Source organism: Carica papaya, chromosome 1, assembly GCF_054855325.1.
Source record: "Carica papaya isolate Zhongbai chromosome 1, ASM5485532v1, whole genome shotgun sequence".
Taxonomy (NCBI): Eukaryota; Viridiplantae; Streptophyta; class Magnoliopsida; order Brassicales; family Caricaceae; genus Carica; species Carica papaya.
This window is the reverse complement of record NC_142309.1, coordinates 28,555,313-28,567,050: the sequence shown is the minus strand read 5'-3', so window position 1 is coordinate 28,567,050 and position 11,738 is coordinate 28,555,313. Positions and strand designations below refer to the sequence as shown.

Sequence of the window (11,738 nt, the reverse complement as noted above, 5' to 3'; positions counted from 1 at the left end):
TCACTGTGGGGTGAGTTTTTTCTAAAATTTAGTTTTAATCTCTCGACGTTTTAGTGTTATTCTCACTTTAAGAAAAAAAACTAAATGCAAAATTCTAGTCATCAACAGAATCATAAATATGAAAATTCTCAATACAAAATTCTAGTAACACGTATAAATAAACCGTTTATATAAAAAGAGAGAAACTATTGCATATGTAATTGAAGTTTTTTCTTTTTTTGTGTGTGAAAATATTATAAGTTATGGTTATTACAAACATCCAAGAGGGCATAGATCCAATTAATTATAAATATTATTATTGTAAACTAGCTTAAATAATTAGTTAACACAAATCACAAAATTAAATCATGAAATCAAATTGGATTAAGGTTTTAATTGGGCTTAATTAATTGAGTAAATGTCTCTTATGAAGCTAGTAGTCCCAGATATTGCAACCATGAAAAGCAACTAAAAGTCTTCAATTACTTGCAAAGGAATTTTAATTAAGTAGCAACAACATCACTTCTAAATCCTGTCTTGTAAATTTGGTTGAATAGGTTGCACTCGAAAGGCGAAAGGCATGTGTGCGTTATACTCTCTCATTCTTTGTTGATATCCGTTTTCCATCTCTCTTGCGCTATTTTCTATCGCGATCTCCTGTTGTTGCTGCAAATATTTACATGTACCAATCAATATCGTGTTTAATTGGTCGTAATAGCATACATAGAGTTTTTATGAAGCATACATGAGGTTCTTTCATATAACATACTCTTTTCCGGTGCATGGAAATCATAGGGCAAGCTTAGTCGTATCTATCTCTTCTTTCACACAATCCCAAGACACGTTAACACCAAAATTTGTACAAATATGCTAATACGTACATTAAAACTGGTCGGTTCAGAAGATCATGATATTTAACTATCTTAATTTTTTATTTTTATTTAGCTAACAATGAATTTTAGCATGTAAACATTTTAGTTCGATGATATATAAGTTTTTCATTAAAAACAAAAAGAGCATTTAAGATATATGTGATGCTTCTTAGTTTTTAAAGTAATTTTATAATTTTATTAGCATTATTTAATTATTATTTTTATATTTAATAGAAAAGTAATAATTAGAAATTACTTTATATCCAAAACACTGGTTAAGACTCATGTTTCAACCCGTTTGGTTTTATAAGAAATCCGGTTCTCACAATACACCTTGCTATACAGTGTCTGCATATGCATGTCTACAAATAAGTGGATGGTTATATATATATATATATATGCATATATATATGTAGAATATCATAGGCATGCATATGTTTTAAGACAAAAGAAAGGGTAAAGGAGAGGGCAAGAATACCAGAGCAAAACTGAGACGCCTATTCTCCTCCTCCAAAATCTTTTCCTGAGAATCGATAAATGAAGAAAAAATTAAATTTTATTCAGAAGGTAGTCAAGTATGGGCCAACAAGCGAATATATGTATATATATAAACACATGTATATGATGTATAATTACTAGTTGAAATGAACTAAGCAAATTAATAGCCATAGTTGTTTGAAACTAATATCCTTACATTCCTTCTCATCATCTTGAGGACCTCCATCTATCAAACAAAAAAGAATGTAAAACAGCAGTCAAAACCTTTGTTAAATTTTCTACCTTAATATATATATATATATATATACCCACACACACAACACCAACCCATATATGTGTGTGTATATATATTGTGTGAAGAAGTGTGCTGCAAATTGAAATCCATGCCTGTTTGTTACGAACACTAGCCAGACCAGTTTCAAGGGTTTCCTCTAAGGCCATGAGATCTCTGTGATTCAAAGATGTTATATCCTCTCCCCTCAAGTGCCTACACAGCATTATTTCCGATTTACTATTATCCAAATTTGTAGAAAGATCTGGATACATAGATAGACAGAATAATGAACTAAAAGTTGACCTCAGCTCAATCTGCATGTTGTCATTCTCTTTCTTGACTCTCTCAATTTCATTATTGAGATTCTGAGGAAATTAAACAGAAGAAAAGAAAACTGGTATCAGAGAGAAATTAACAACAGTAATATTCTTTAATTAGGAAAAAAGGGAAAAAAAAAAAAAGAAAACAGCTTTATTAAGAGAGCTAGAGGCTGTTTAATTCTGAGGGCAGATCTAGGCCTATATTAACTATCTGATGGTTAAATTACTTGTCTCTGAATCCAGAAACCCTAATATACCACTGGAAAATGGTAATGAATGAGAGAGAGAAAAGAGCCTCTTTTGGAAATCTGTTGATGGAATTATATATCCACGTTCCATGTTTATATATCCTTGAAGTTTTGCTAGGAAAAAGAAAAAGAAGCAACCTTTTAATTGCCAGATCTGTTGATAGACACTATATTTTCAGAGAGTCTTTAGGGTTTTTTAAAAAAACATAAAAGAATATCGGAATATTATATATGGCGATGATGATAAGAAGGAGATGGGACATCACCTATTTGTAGATCTGTTCATATATTTCAAAGTTGATGTTTATTAACATATTTTTGGTGAAGAAACAGTGTATTATCCATGGAGACATAGAAAAGAACAACAGATATATATATTGCAATAGCTAAAATGGTGACAAAAAGAAGAATCAACACTCACTTCATGCTTAGCATCCCACAGCCTTGGTTTTCCAGCTTTGTGATACTCATCCAACATATTTGTCAAACTTCAAAAAAGCCCAAAAAAAATTCTTACTTGTTAGAGAAGAAGAAATAAATCATCCCAAAACTATACTAGTTACTTGATGTGATGATCAGAAGAAGAAGAAGAAGAAGAAGAAGAAGAAGAAGAAGAAGAAGAGGGCGTACGAAGTAGAAGGGCTACAATACTCATGCATCTTGCCAGAACTAGCAAAAATAATGAGAGAAACTCGAGCATCACATAGAACAGTAATCTCCTTGGCCTTCTTAATAATCCCATTTCTTCTCTTTGAATAGGTGACCTGCCTGTTGCTCAAATTCTCTATTCTCTTGATCTCAATCTTCCCTCTCCCCATTTCACCAAACCCACTGTGTTTTTTTCCTTCTGAGCTCTTCTTGTTTTGTACGGAGAAGATATCAAATAAAGTCTCCAAGGGAAGTGAAAGAGAAGGAAGGGTATTTCTATTATGAGTATGAAGATAAACAACTTTCTTAGTGGCACAGAAAGGGAGGGTTGGTTTATGGGTTTATTGACACAACTAAGCCAACTGCTTTTTTCATTTCTCCTTCTTAACCATTGGTCCCTATGATTCTCTCTCTCAATATCTGTCTTCTGTGACTGATATTAGATTGATAGGGAGTTTAGGTTTTTTTAGGGTTTGGATTAAGAAATGTTGGTGGCTTGTGCGGTATGGCTTTAAAAACAATGGGAATCACACAAGAAACTCTAGGATGTCTTTGATACGTAAAATGAAATGTGTTCATGATCTGATTGACACGAGTTGGCCTTGAAGTCTGTGATGGTCATGTCTAGCTAGGGTTTTCAGTAATGGAACTAAATTTGGTAAAATACACATGACTTATCCTAACCATAAAATCACAATCAATTGTGTTTTACTTAAATTATAAACATGACTTATCCTACATACAACCGATATAAAATTTTAAATTAAGAAGGATAATTTTTGAATATGTGAATTTTATATTTGCCTTATCTAAGAAATTAACCAAGAGTCAAAAGCTATAAACATACTAATTAAATTTAGAATTTCATTGGCTTATTTTGCACATATGATTAAAAAAGAGGAAAAATATTATTCTCATTTCACGCGAAACACTCTCGTAAAAAAAATTGTAATATATTAAATTAATATAAAAAATATATAATTTAAAATTTTTCGATAAATTAATTATTTTTTAATAAGATTTGAGATAATTCATACTCTTCTATCAAATTTATAAAATAAAATCACAAATAAATAAATAAAAAGAAATGTCAAGTTTCAAACCCTTGAACTCCTGTACTTCATAATTAATACCGACAAGATGATTGTCAATGGAACAAATATTTGAAGAAAAACGTGTAGAGAGAGAAAGATAATGTGTGTTTACGTGTGTGTAAGAAAGAAAAATAACTCGAGAAAAACTAATTTCAATGAGGAATAAGACGTTAAAATTCAAACATTTTTAATTAATTTTAAATTTTTCGTTTAAATTTTTATAGAAATATTATTAATTTGACTGACTACATTTGCTACATCTCAAATAAATAACCAGATTTATTTATTTATTATTAAATACAAAATAGATGACGAAAACAACAAAAGGACAAAATAAGAAAATAGATATGATCTTCAAAAGGAAGGGTATCCTATGAACGGTGATTTTACATTAGATCATTTAAGATCTAAACGAGATAATTCATTCATATTTAGATTTTACGAAGAATAAAATATTTTTTTATTAGGAGTTAAATAATGATAAAAATTCCATTGAAATTTTTGTCCCCGACGAATTTGAAGTTTGCATGTAGAGATGGAAAACTTATACAAAGTTTTTATTTTTTGTGGTAGTAATTATTATTTTTTTAAAGATAATTTTAGTATAATCCTTCAAAGGAGGGCGGTGCGTATATATATATATATATATTTATATATTTAGGAAGTACTAGGTTAAGGTAGGATGTATTTTAAGGTTTGCCAAAAAAAAACCAATAATGAATATTATTTATTATTATTGATATAATTATAATTATGTAAAGCTAAAAAATTCTTAATTAACAAACCCTAAAGTTCATTCTTTCAATATTTGTTATTGCTTGTTGCTGTTCCAGTCATCTACTCAACACTCGCTCTGGTATCTACTTTTAACTCTCTAGCAGTATATGCCTCACTGAAGCTGGAAAAGTAAGTATTTTTCTCGTTTTCTTATCTTTACTTTGATGTATGTATTTAATGTTTTACTAATTTACTGGTAACGTAATCTTCTTCCATCTTTTATGATGTGCCGGGTTCGTCCCTCTACAAAACCAGAACGGCACGAAACCAAAATATCTGAGATCCTATACGGCTTCCTGTCTCATCGTTTTTTCCCTCCTTTTCTCTCACTTTCCGACGTTCCAAGCACCTTTCTTTATGTCCATTACCACCGCCACTCTCTTTATTTCCCCGCTACCCTTCACCCACAAACGCCCCTCTCCCTCCATTACCACCAACCTCTTTCCCTCTCTTAAGTTCAACTCTGTTTTCACCAACACAACCTTCAAACACAATGACCGTCCCTTCATTGTGAAAGCGGACGAGGGAGACGCCGACTCTGGGGGACCCGACGGCTACGATACGGACGAGCAGGAAGTCGAAGAGGTAGATAACAAGAAGGATTACGATGTCGAGTACGACCCATTAGCCGCTGCTTCTGCTGCAGCTGCTGGGGATGGGGAGATTGCTATGGTGCAGAGCAAGAGCTTCGTGCACTCGCAAGGTTGGGACTCGGAGATGGTTGTGGATTATCGTATAAACGAGGATGAGTTTCATAAGATTAGCTTACTGGATTGCGATTTTTTTATAAGGAGGCCACCGGACCCGGATAATGATGTCTATGATTTCAGGGAGGTTGGTGTTCTTTTCTTATTTGTGTTGTTTAAAAGTGAATTTGTTGTTTATGTAATGTGGGTTTACTTTTTTTCTGTAATAAAGCTTGAACGAAATTCCTGCTGATTTTGCCATGTGGGTTTTCTGCATTTCCCAGTCTCTTTTTCTGTGAAATTCAGATAATATTTTGCTATAAATTTGAGATAATGATACTAAGTTTTCACATAATTGCGAGTACAGATGTATGTTACACCTCCAGATACAGATGTTTATGCGATTCCGAAGGTTCTTGCTCCAATGCCTCAAAAGGTACTCTAATGTTACTGGATTTATTTGGTGCTTGCTTATGAGGAAAAAAATTGATCTTTTCGAAGTCAATTTCCAATTTTATCACCATATAATAAATTCTAAAATATTGTAATTGATCTCTCTTTTTTTACATTAAAACACTCTTACCCAAAATATATAGTTGTTTATATAAAAAACTATATTAAGTACTATGTGGTTTAGAGCATATTTTCTTTAGCAAGCCAAACGATCCCTAAATCTCAATTCTTGGACTTTAGTTTAAAAGCAGAACAAAAAACAGAACTGGAACTTGAAGGCGTAACGTGTGTGTTTCTTTCTACCTATGTGAATAATTCAACCTAAGAAATTTTAGGTAGGATGGAGGTAAACAGAGAAAATCATGTTCTGATCCAAATCAAATGAAAACTAAGTGTAGAAATTAGCTAAGCAAGTAATGGGAATTGAAGTTAGAAGGTAATGGTTGAAAGGTTGGTTTCATTACATTTTTCATAGAGCTGATTTATAAACTCTTGCCATCACTTTGAACTAATGATACTTTCATTACTGAAAAACAGTATATTCGCTGTGCAAAGAGTGACTATGGTTGCTACAATGTCACAGAGCCACCCATTGATGCACCTCGAGATCCATTGTATAAATCTGATAGGGAGATCATGAAGGTGAATGATCTATTCATGTTCACGTACTGTCGGTTCTTATAAGAATCATTTGGGATCCCTTTCAACCTATGCTGTCTCTTGTGTTTTCGGCATTTGTTTATGTTTTCTTTACACAGGCAAATAATATTTTTGTTATTCTTACAGGGGATCCTCTAAAGTCTTTTCTCATTATTGTCAGATATAGTCATCCTAATCCAAACCAAAGGAGATAGCATTCTGACTCTCTGGTTACTTTAATAAGAATAGAAGGTTTCACACATTGCTTGAAAACTGAGGACAAAAGAATAGATTGATGTTTTAAGGGGAAAAATCTGCTTTAAGAGTCATTAATGCATATGATACAGAACAAATAGCAAAAGAAGTTTTTGGAATAATTTGGTAGAAAGAAAATTTGCCATTAAATACTACAATATACACCTATAAGATGCTAGATTATGTTTAACTGTAGGAGAGACAGGTAAGTGAATTTCTCATATATGCATTCTTTACGTTGCTCTTTCCTACTTTATTGTTAAGCAGTGACTTAGGATAAACGTTAATACTTCCATGTAGATGGAAATGAATTCAAAAGTGGATGGTAATACAAATGGAATTAGATGTAGCTACTTTATATTCTAACTAGAATTAGTGAGTTGCATTTGCATCATCTGCATAAGACCTATTATAATGCCAAATCAATCCGAGCTAATTCCAAATCTGAGATATTGGCTGCTTAATTGAAGCTGCTTCATTTCCCTCAAAAGTCCAATATTGTGGGGCCTTGATTTGGTAGAGTAGTATCTCCATTATATTCATTTGATTTGCCTATGGTTGGAGTTTTTCATGATTCTGAGTTTCACATCTTTAATCATTCAATTTGAAATGTTTATTTTTGATCTTAAAGAAGTCTTTGGATTGAAATTCCTGTAAATACTTTCTGTTGGAAAGAAGTGAAATGTGCTTCTTGCAAGCAATTTGTTCAGTAATGGAGGCGGATGTTTCAGTAAATGTTTAGTTGTGGCACTTTGGCAGATAGAAATTTCTGGAGGCTGATTGTTTGTTCTCACCTCATAGTATATGCTTTTCCTTTATTTCCTTATTAGTTTGATAATACTTTGAGAGCAGTCTTGGTCTCAATATTGCAGGTTTTCCTGACAAAGCACTACAGAAACAGGAGATTGCATGATCCAGAGTTCGTGCTAGACTTTGAAGAGATCTACGTTATTGATTCTAAGACAAAATCAATATCCAGAGCAAAAGTAGTGGTTAGTAATCTTATTTCCTTAGCTAGTTTTATTTGCTTCTGCCATGTTTCTTGCAGAATTACAGTTTCCACTTTTTCTTGTTTTCTTATTTTCTCTACATCTTTGATCAGATGAACTGCTGTTATTCAGTGTCTTTAAAAGCTTGTGTTTTCTGTAGTTTTTATTCTTATTCTTTATGAGTTAAAGCAGATATTTCTTTAGAGTTTAAAAACATAAAGAATTTCTACTAAAAAATAAAACATGAAAGATGTTAGAACCTATCAAGAGAGTTGGGCTCTTTTTCAAGTCCACTTAGTACAGTTGTCAAAGATCAGAAAGCATCATTTGCTTGTTATTAATTTGATGGGGCCAGATGGATTGTTCTTTATTGTAAGACAAATACAGATTGCATTGTATCTATCAGATGATTAGACAGTGAGTTGTCCTGCAACTAAGAAATCCTGATTGTCTACCCTCTTTTGACATCTATCCTCACTCTTTGTGAGTTTCAGTTGTGCCTGATTTATCAATAAGATGCTCCTTTAGAAAGCAGATATTTATTATTGCAGCATCTGATTGGATCTTGTTTCATACCACACGTTAACTTTTGACTTCTAGCCTTGCCCTTCATGAGTAGGGGAGAAAATGAGCCAAGTCAAACTTGCTGACATCAAGTTCGGCTCAAAGCTTGATCTGAGTTTTTTGTTTAGCTTCTCAAATTAATATTGGCTAACTCAAGTTTGATAGATACTGAGTCTGACTGAGTTCGAGCTTAATTTGAACATATTTGGACTTGACTATAAAGGAGCTCAATTTTGAGCTCACATAAGCCTGAATCGAGCTTGAGTTCAATTATAGATATATATTTATATTTTTGTAAACACAACATTAACACATGTACCTTTGTAAACTGTTTATGCATATCTAAAATTAATATATGGTATATATACTATTAAATTATTAACGTATACAAATGATATAGTGTTTTTTTTATCATGTAAACAATTACATTTACAAGTTTCTGTACTGATATCAACAAGCTGAAGTTTGGGTCAATAATACAAGTGAAGCTAAAAGGCTTAGCTTAGAACTCGGTCAACCCAAGCCTGAGCTAACTCTAACTGAGCTCAGCTCAAAATGTTCAAAAACAAAGTTGGCTTAAGCCTGCTGTATTTGCAAGTTTCAAATCCGCACATCTCTCTCTATAGCAAACTATCTTTGAGGTGGGTTTTGCTAAGGATATTGTGGTTTGATTTTTTTTTTTCACACCTCAAGGCTTACAAAAAAAACATGCCCCTGTGATGTTGGTTATACTGTGGTTTATCTATCTTTTTTAAGTAATAATCTCTTTTTCTTTAAAAAAACTGGATAACTTCAAATAATATACCATATACAACTCTGCTCTTAGGATTTTTAGATGCTATACCATTATGCTCGTGGTGAGTCTTCAACATTTGTTTTTGGTGGAAAGAATGATAAGGAAACATGCCTGTAATATTACAATAAACTTCCTCAGCACTCCCCATCTTGGACTGATGAGACTGAAGCCTCCAAAAAATGTACATGTAGGTTGTCCCATAGAGTTGTTAATTTAATAATTAAAAATTCTTGCGTAATGTCTTCCTTTTTGTGATAACCTGAACTGCTTGTGTTTTTGCGAATGTGATGATATTGGCTGCTTACTTTCAGATATGTATATATATAATATATATCATTGTTGCTTTTTTGCATTCTTAGGTTACAGTTCCAGGAGGAAGAAATAGAGACAGAAAAAGTGATTTACTTGTGATACGCAATAATGGAACCTTCTTTAAAATTGTTCATGCAGTGAGTATCTCCGATCCAGTTCTATTATTCTATCTTGGATGCATCTCTTGATTCACCATTACATTCCATTCTTTTAGAGTGAAAAAGATGATCCCACGACTGTAATTGAGAGGGAAGAGTGGGCGAAGACCAGAGAAGACATGGAGAAACATCTTAGGAAGTTGCGGGACTTCAGTGTTTCAAATTGGTTTTAATCGATCAAAAAAAGAAAAGGAAGATTGGAGGTTTCACAATGGTCATATTCATAAGGAACAAAGAAATGCAGATTTGAGCTTGGAATTCTACAAGAGGTAGGACAATATATCGTTTCTGGAACTTTTGAATATGAATTTCCTTTTGACCATGTGAAAGTTGGTACTGTGATTTGTATATGGTTTTGTTGTGTAATGGCATGTTCTTCCTTCTACTAAATGCTTGATAGCAACTTTCTTTGCCAGGGATCATCTCTTGTAGTGCATTGGCATGTTCTTCATACAACTCTCTCATTCTCATATTATTCGTTTTACTTTATTTTTCGTACACATGTAAAGAATAATGTTTTCTTTCATAAAAGAAATTTTTTTTTTGACAACAGAAAAATATATGTATATTTTAAATTTTTAATAATAAAAAATACAAAAATTTAGTAAAAAATTATTTGAGGTTATAAAATTCCCTGAAAACTTCAAGAATGTCAAGATATGTTGTAGCAAACAATCTTCAATATCCAAAGTTTTAGACGTACATTTTATCAACAAAACAAATTATCCTCCAAATTAAATGGCCATAAGCATGTGGTGAGCAACTTCAAGGCCTAAAGGCCATGGGCACACCTATGACTAATTAAATGAATTTGGCATCATACTGGGTGGAAAAATCTCATTTCAAAAAGTGATTAAGAAGCCAAAAAGCATCGGCTAAACACCCAAAGAAACATATTTTCTGTATAATATAAAGGGGTAAAAAACTCACTTCATAAAAATACCACATTTTTAGCATAATATGGTACTGGCATGGGCAACTAGCATGCAGCATCCCTGTGGGAGGCAACCCAGTGTTAGCGGGGGATGCCTGCGCATTGCAATCCAATGTGTAGCATATGAATGCATGCGACAGCCTAATGCACACCCCTACTTGTGTACACTAATCCAACTTGCATGCTTGCCATGCACTTGCATAGGATTCGACTTGAGCAGCATTTTCGAAACTAGATGGGCTGAATAAGCGAAGGAAAAGAAGAGAATGTGAAACTTATAGAATATAGAGTTCAATGTGAAGATTTAGACTTAAAAGGACATATTTTCTAAGGACTTGAGGACTTGGTGGAGCGAGAGGGGCCAACCCTCTTTGCTGCATTGGCCAACCTTTGGACTCCATGCGGGAATGAAGATGTATTGGGAGGGAAAATGGAGGGACAAATCAGTGCAACAAATGATTGAATCTTAATATCCCATTGCATATTTAAATCATCTCTAAAGGATTCTATACGTCTTTAAGTGAAAATTGTATTTCAAAGTGACCAACACAACACTTCTCTCGTACAAGTTTAGCAAACGATACATGTTTCTGGAAGTTGGGAAGCCTTTATTAAGGGTCAATAATGAGGTAGTGGGTGTTTGGATTGCGTCTAGGTTAGATATTAATTTAAGGACGTTAAGTCATAATCCATTGCATAGTAATTTCGTACAACTAGTTTTTCAACTAAACACAATTATCAATTGTGTGAATAAATATTCGTTGCATATTAGGTTGAATTATAATTATAAGATGAATATTATTAGGATAAAATTAACTTCTCTATTAATGGTATAAATACAATTTACATTTTCTATTGATGTGTGAACAATCTACTATTTCGATAAAATTTGTTTTACGATGATAGAAAGAGTCGATGTTGAAAAACCAAAAAATAATATTCCTATGAATGATGGATTGCCACAAACTAGTTATTCTTGTGGTAACTTTTTTGATACCTGAAATTTGAAATGTCTAAATGATTGACAGATCACACTTTGATAATTTGTATTTGTATTAGAAATCAGAATTAAATAAGTTTTTACTCTTTTGTTCCATACGAATTCTTTGTCCTCGTTGAACTCATTTTAGGACGCATACGTTATCTTTTAAGAGATGCGTCAGGCTTAATCAAACTCTCGACTAACAATTTTTTATGCATGAATCAACCCATAGAGTGAGCCTTGAATCTAAAAAGGTGAGT

The 11,738-nt window shown here is 32.7% G+C and overlaps 2 protein-coding genes across 4 annotated transcripts; one reads left to right on the top strand and one right to left on the bottom strand.

Moving 5' to 3' along the window:
* Positions 1-340: 340 nt before the first annotated feature.
* PI (K-box region and MADS-box transcription factor family protein) lies at positions 341-3,109 on the bottom strand. The gene is made up of 7 exons (XM_022046898.2): positions 2,822-3,109; positions 2,613-2,679; positions 1,927-1,988; positions 1,737-1,836; positions 1,546-1,575; positions 1,330-1,374; positions 341-645 (listed from the first exon to the last, which is right to left on the bottom strand). Exons 1-7 carry the CDS (start codon positions 3,007-3,009, stop codon positions 505-507), a joined length of 633 nt encoding a protein of 210 aa, XP_021902590.1. The 5' UTR covers positions 3,010-3,109; the 3' UTR covers positions 341-504.
* A 1,571-nt stretch (positions 3,110-4,680) lies between these two features.
* On the top strand, positions 4,681-9,977 carry PTAC6 (plastid transcriptionally active 6). Of its 3 annotated transcripts, XM_022047014.2 has the most exons (7): positions 4,682-4,839; positions 4,966-5,544; positions 5,764-5,832; positions 6,387-6,491; positions 7,616-7,735; positions 9,452-9,541; positions 9,619-9,977. In XM_022047014.2, exons 2-7 carry the CDS (start codon positions 5,068-5,070, stop codon positions 9,733-9,735), a joined length of 978 nt encoding a protein of 325 aa, XP_021902706.2. In that variant the 5' UTR covers positions 4,682-4,839; positions 4,966-5,067; the 3' UTR covers positions 9,736-9,977. The 3 variants fall into 3 exon arrangements, with proteins under 3 accessions (XP_088064666.1, XP_088064671.1, XP_021902706.2); XM_088208540.1 differs by lacking the exon at positions 6,387-6,491 and having other exon boundaries at positions 4,681-4,839; XM_088208545.1 differs by lacking the exon at positions 9,452-9,541 and having other exon boundaries at positions 4,681-4,839; positions 9,543-9,753.
* Positions 9,978-11,738: the final 1,761 nt, after the last annotated feature.

Coding starts and splice junctions, on each gene's coding strand:
- PI (XM_022046898.2), bottom strand. CDS start 3,009: ATGGGGAGAGGGAAGATTGAGATCAAGAGAATAGAGAATTTGAGCAAC. Junction 1,989..2,612: donor TGTGGGATGCTAAGCATGAA/GTGAGTGTTGAT, acceptor TAATTTCCTCAG/AATCTCAATAATGAAATTGA. Junction 1,375..1,545: donor TCAAGATGATGAGAAGGAAT/GTAAGGATATTA, acceptor ATCGATTCTCAG/GAAAAGATTTTGGAGGAGGA.
- PTAC6 (XM_022047014.2), top strand. CDS start 5,068: ATGTCCATTACCACCGCCACTCTCTTTATTTCCCCGCTACCCTTCACC. Junction 6,492..7,615: donor CTGATAGGGAGATCATGAAG/GTGAATGATCTA, acceptor TCAATATTGCAG/GTTTTCCTGACAAAGCACTA. Junction 9,542..9,618: donor TCTTTAAAATTGTTCATGCA/GTGAGTATCTCC, acceptor CCATTCTTTTAG/AGTGAAAAAGATGATCCCAC.